This window comes from Chrysochloris asiatica, unplaced genomic scaffold (assembly GCF_000296735.1).
Source record: "Chrysochloris asiatica unplaced genomic scaffold, ChrAsi1.0 scaffold00630, whole genome shotgun sequence".
NCBI classification, from domain to species: Eukaryota; Metazoa; Chordata; class Mammalia; order Afrosoricida; family Chrysochloridae; genus Chrysochloris; species Chrysochloris asiatica.
In genome coordinates, this window is record NW_006409148.1 from 230,667 (window position 1) to 233,996 (window position 3,330).

At 46.3% G+C, this 3,330-nt stretch overlaps 1 protein-coding gene across 1 annotated transcript in view; it reads right to left on the minus strand.

Annotated features, from left to right (window-relative positions):
- Positions 1-3,330, minus strand: part of LOC102837206 (histone-lysine N-methyltransferase PRDM9-like) — an 11,900-nt gene that overhangs the window by 1,207 nt on the left and 7,363 nt on the right. The window contains exon 3 of the mRNA XM_006877834.1: positions 3-613. Coding sequence (XP_006877896.1) covers positions 3-613 — 611 coding nt within the window. The remainder of the gene's footprint in view (positions 1-2; positions 614-3,330) is intronic.

A 3,330-nucleotide genomic window follows, 5' to 3' on the forward strand; every position in this document is an offset into this window, starting at 1 on the left:
CTGCAGACATAGGGCTTCTCCCCTGAGTGTGTCCTCTGGTGTTTAATGAGGTGTGATTTCTGACTAAAGCCTCGTCCACACTCCCTGCAGACATAGGGTTTCTCCCCAGAGTGTGTCCTCTGGTGTATGATAAGGACTGATTTCCGGCTAAAGCCTTGCCCACAGTCCCTGCAGACATAGGGTTTCTCCCCTGAGTGTGTTCTCTGGTGTATAATGAGGATTGATTTCTGACTAAAGGCTTCCCCACACTCCCTGCAGACATAGGGCTTCTCTCCTGTGTGTGTCCTCTGGTGTGTGATAAGGCTTGCCTTAACACTAAAGCCTTGCCCACACTCTCTACACATGACTTTTGCAATTCTTGGGAATCCTTTTCCCGGGAATAATTTGCCTGTGTCCTCAGCATTCATTCTCTGGCCTGGGCATGCGTCTGTCTGCATCATTCTGTTAGCCTCCCTAGAACTCCCCATTTGGTCTTTGGGTAGACTAGAGAAGGTCTTTAAAATGTCCCCCTGTCTTGTCCTTTCAAACATGGCTTTGGGTCCATCTCCCATCTCTAGACCTTCCGCTCTGTCATTCGTGGGGAGTTGCTCAGAATGCGGCTCCTTCCCATCCCCTGGATGGCGATGCTCTAGGTCAAGGTGTTTTTCCACAGGAGTTCTTGGAGAGGACTGAGAGGGATGGGTGTGCTGCACTTGTTGATGGAGGAATTTCTGACCAGACAAGACCAGAGGGCAGGGAGGACATGGATGGATCTCTGCCTTTGGTTCTCCTGGAAGAGAAAGTTTTCCATCAGAGTCAGTGTAGAAAGGACAGTCTGCTGTCTGCTTTGTGGAAAGAGCTCCTCTTAGGATCAGAACACAGGCTCTGACTCCACCAAGTCCTCCTTTATAGGGTTACTTTTCCCTCCATCCTTATTCATTGCATCTTCTTCAGCAATCTGGAAACCCACATCTGAGACGCAAATGTGGACAATATAGGACTGGCCCTGGTCCACTGACTAAAGGACACTAGTTCCTGCTCACTTGTATCTCTCTCGTTTTCCAAAAATTATAAAGTACACACGTGTCCTTTGCCAGACTGCATTCCTCCTGCTCATACCTGACTCACTTACCCCAGGCATCCTCGAGCTGAAATGCGATAGGAAGTTCTGTTTCAAATTACATCTCATGCAGACAACTCCTACCTTTGTCCACCACCCCCCTCTCTCCTGGGCGCTGAAGTAGTCCCCATGTGGATCCCCAATCACATCTTGATCCTAGAGTCTAACCAAAGCCTCCTCATCCTCAGAGGTTTCCCCAACTCTCAGGACAAACCCTAATATTGTAGCATCAATTTCAGACTCTAGTTTCCCCATTTCTGTCTCTATAGGAGCTCTGGTGTTGCTGGAGGATAAAGTTGGAAGTTTAAACCCACCAGCTGTTCAATGGGAGAGAGATGAGGCTTTCTGCTCTCATAAAGATTTACCGCCTCGGAAACCCTACACAGTGTTGCTATGAGTAGGAATGGACTCATGGCCATGGGTGTGGGTCTGTCGCTCTTTCCTCTGCTCCCCTCACCCGCTGGTTCTGCAGGTGTCTCCTGGCTGTTTCTCAAACACCCTCTTGCCTGCCTCATGAAGTTGCATGCATTGCTTTCTGCACCCAAGTCTTCTGCCCACAGCTATTTGAACGTCTCAGTCCACCTGCTCATGAGTAACGTGAGGCAGCTGTCCCCGGCACCTCTGCCGTACTGTGTCCTTTCACACACAGGGTGTCCTCCCCTGCAATGAGTTTCTGTACAACACTAATGAGGGTCTGGGGTGACACGCAGGTGGGTGCTCCATTTGGTGTAGTAGGCGGGTGTGCACGACCACCGGGTTAGTTCACTATCTGTTGTGGTAGACGTCTGTACAAATTCACTGTCTAGTGTTGGATCATGTGTACGCATGCTCACTGGCATGACATACATATGTGCATGCTCATTAGTATGACATGTGTGGGCATGTATTCTGTATGTTGGTGCTGTTTCTCTACTGAAGTCACTCTGCTGTCTTGATGAATCTGTAATTCTAGTTACTGGAACCCCATCTAATAGAGCAGGCTCTCACCTGCTTCTTCTAACAATTCACTGAAATGAAGACTGAGTGAATGAATTTTTTAGTAATGTGGAGGAGGTTAACAAGATAGCGGTAGGGGCCACAAAACCGCCGTGGTGGAAGCTAGAAGGTGCCTGAGAACTTGTTTTGGCCTGAAGTGCTATTATATAACGTTTGCCTGAAATATTAAAAAATAAAATCAAAACAAAAACATAAAAAGTTATTCAAACTATTGCACAGTAAAAGGCATATGGAACAAACATTTCATTTCTGAAGAACCTGATGTGAATTTCACTGACTCTATTTACAGGTTGTTGTTATTAAGTGCCATCAAGTTGGTTCCGACCTATAGCAACCCTGTACAGTGCTTCCGAGGAGCGGCTGGTGGGTTTGAATCGCCGACCTTTCGGTTATCAGCCCATTCATTATCCTACATTGCCATACTGGTATTCCCAAAAATTAACATTTGAAAGTGGTTTTATAGTTTATCAAAGGTTTGCCTCAATTGTTTTTGATTAATTACCAATATTTAGCAAAGGCAATCTCCTTAACTAAACAAATCAACAATAGGATACACTTTAAGCATAAAGAGAATTAAACTAGAAAAATCTATACATCCAGGACTGTTTATTGATCAGTAGGGTCTTTTTAAAAACCTCTTTAAAGTGTCGAAGAGCAAAGATGTCAACTTGAGGTCTAAGGTGCGCCTGACCCAAGCCATGGTATTTTCAATAACCTGATATGCATGGGAAAGGTGGATAGTGAATGAGGAAGACCGTAGAAGAATTGATGCTTTTGAGTTATGGTGTTGGAGGAGAATACTGAAGGTGCCGCGGGCTGCCAAAAGAACCAATACATAAGTGCAGCCAGAGCGCCCCCTGGAGGCCAGGATGGCAAAACTTCGTCTCTCATACTTCGGACCTATTGTCAGGAGGGACCAGTCACTGGAGAAGGATGTCATGTTTAGTAAGGTGGAGGGTCAGATAATAAGAGGAAGACATTCAGCGAGATGAACTGGCAAAGCGGCAGCATCAAGGGGCCCAAGCGTGCCAAGAATTGTAAGATTGGCTCAGAATTGGGCAGTGTTTCCTTCTGCTGTGCATAAGGTCGCTATGAGTCGGTACTGACTCGATGACACCTGTCAACAACATTTATTGAGGCCCCCAACATTCTGCTACAACTGCCTGTGGTCCTTTGTTTCTATTTCCAAATTAAAAACCAAAATCTAACCAAGCCACAGCTAAACCACTTGCCAG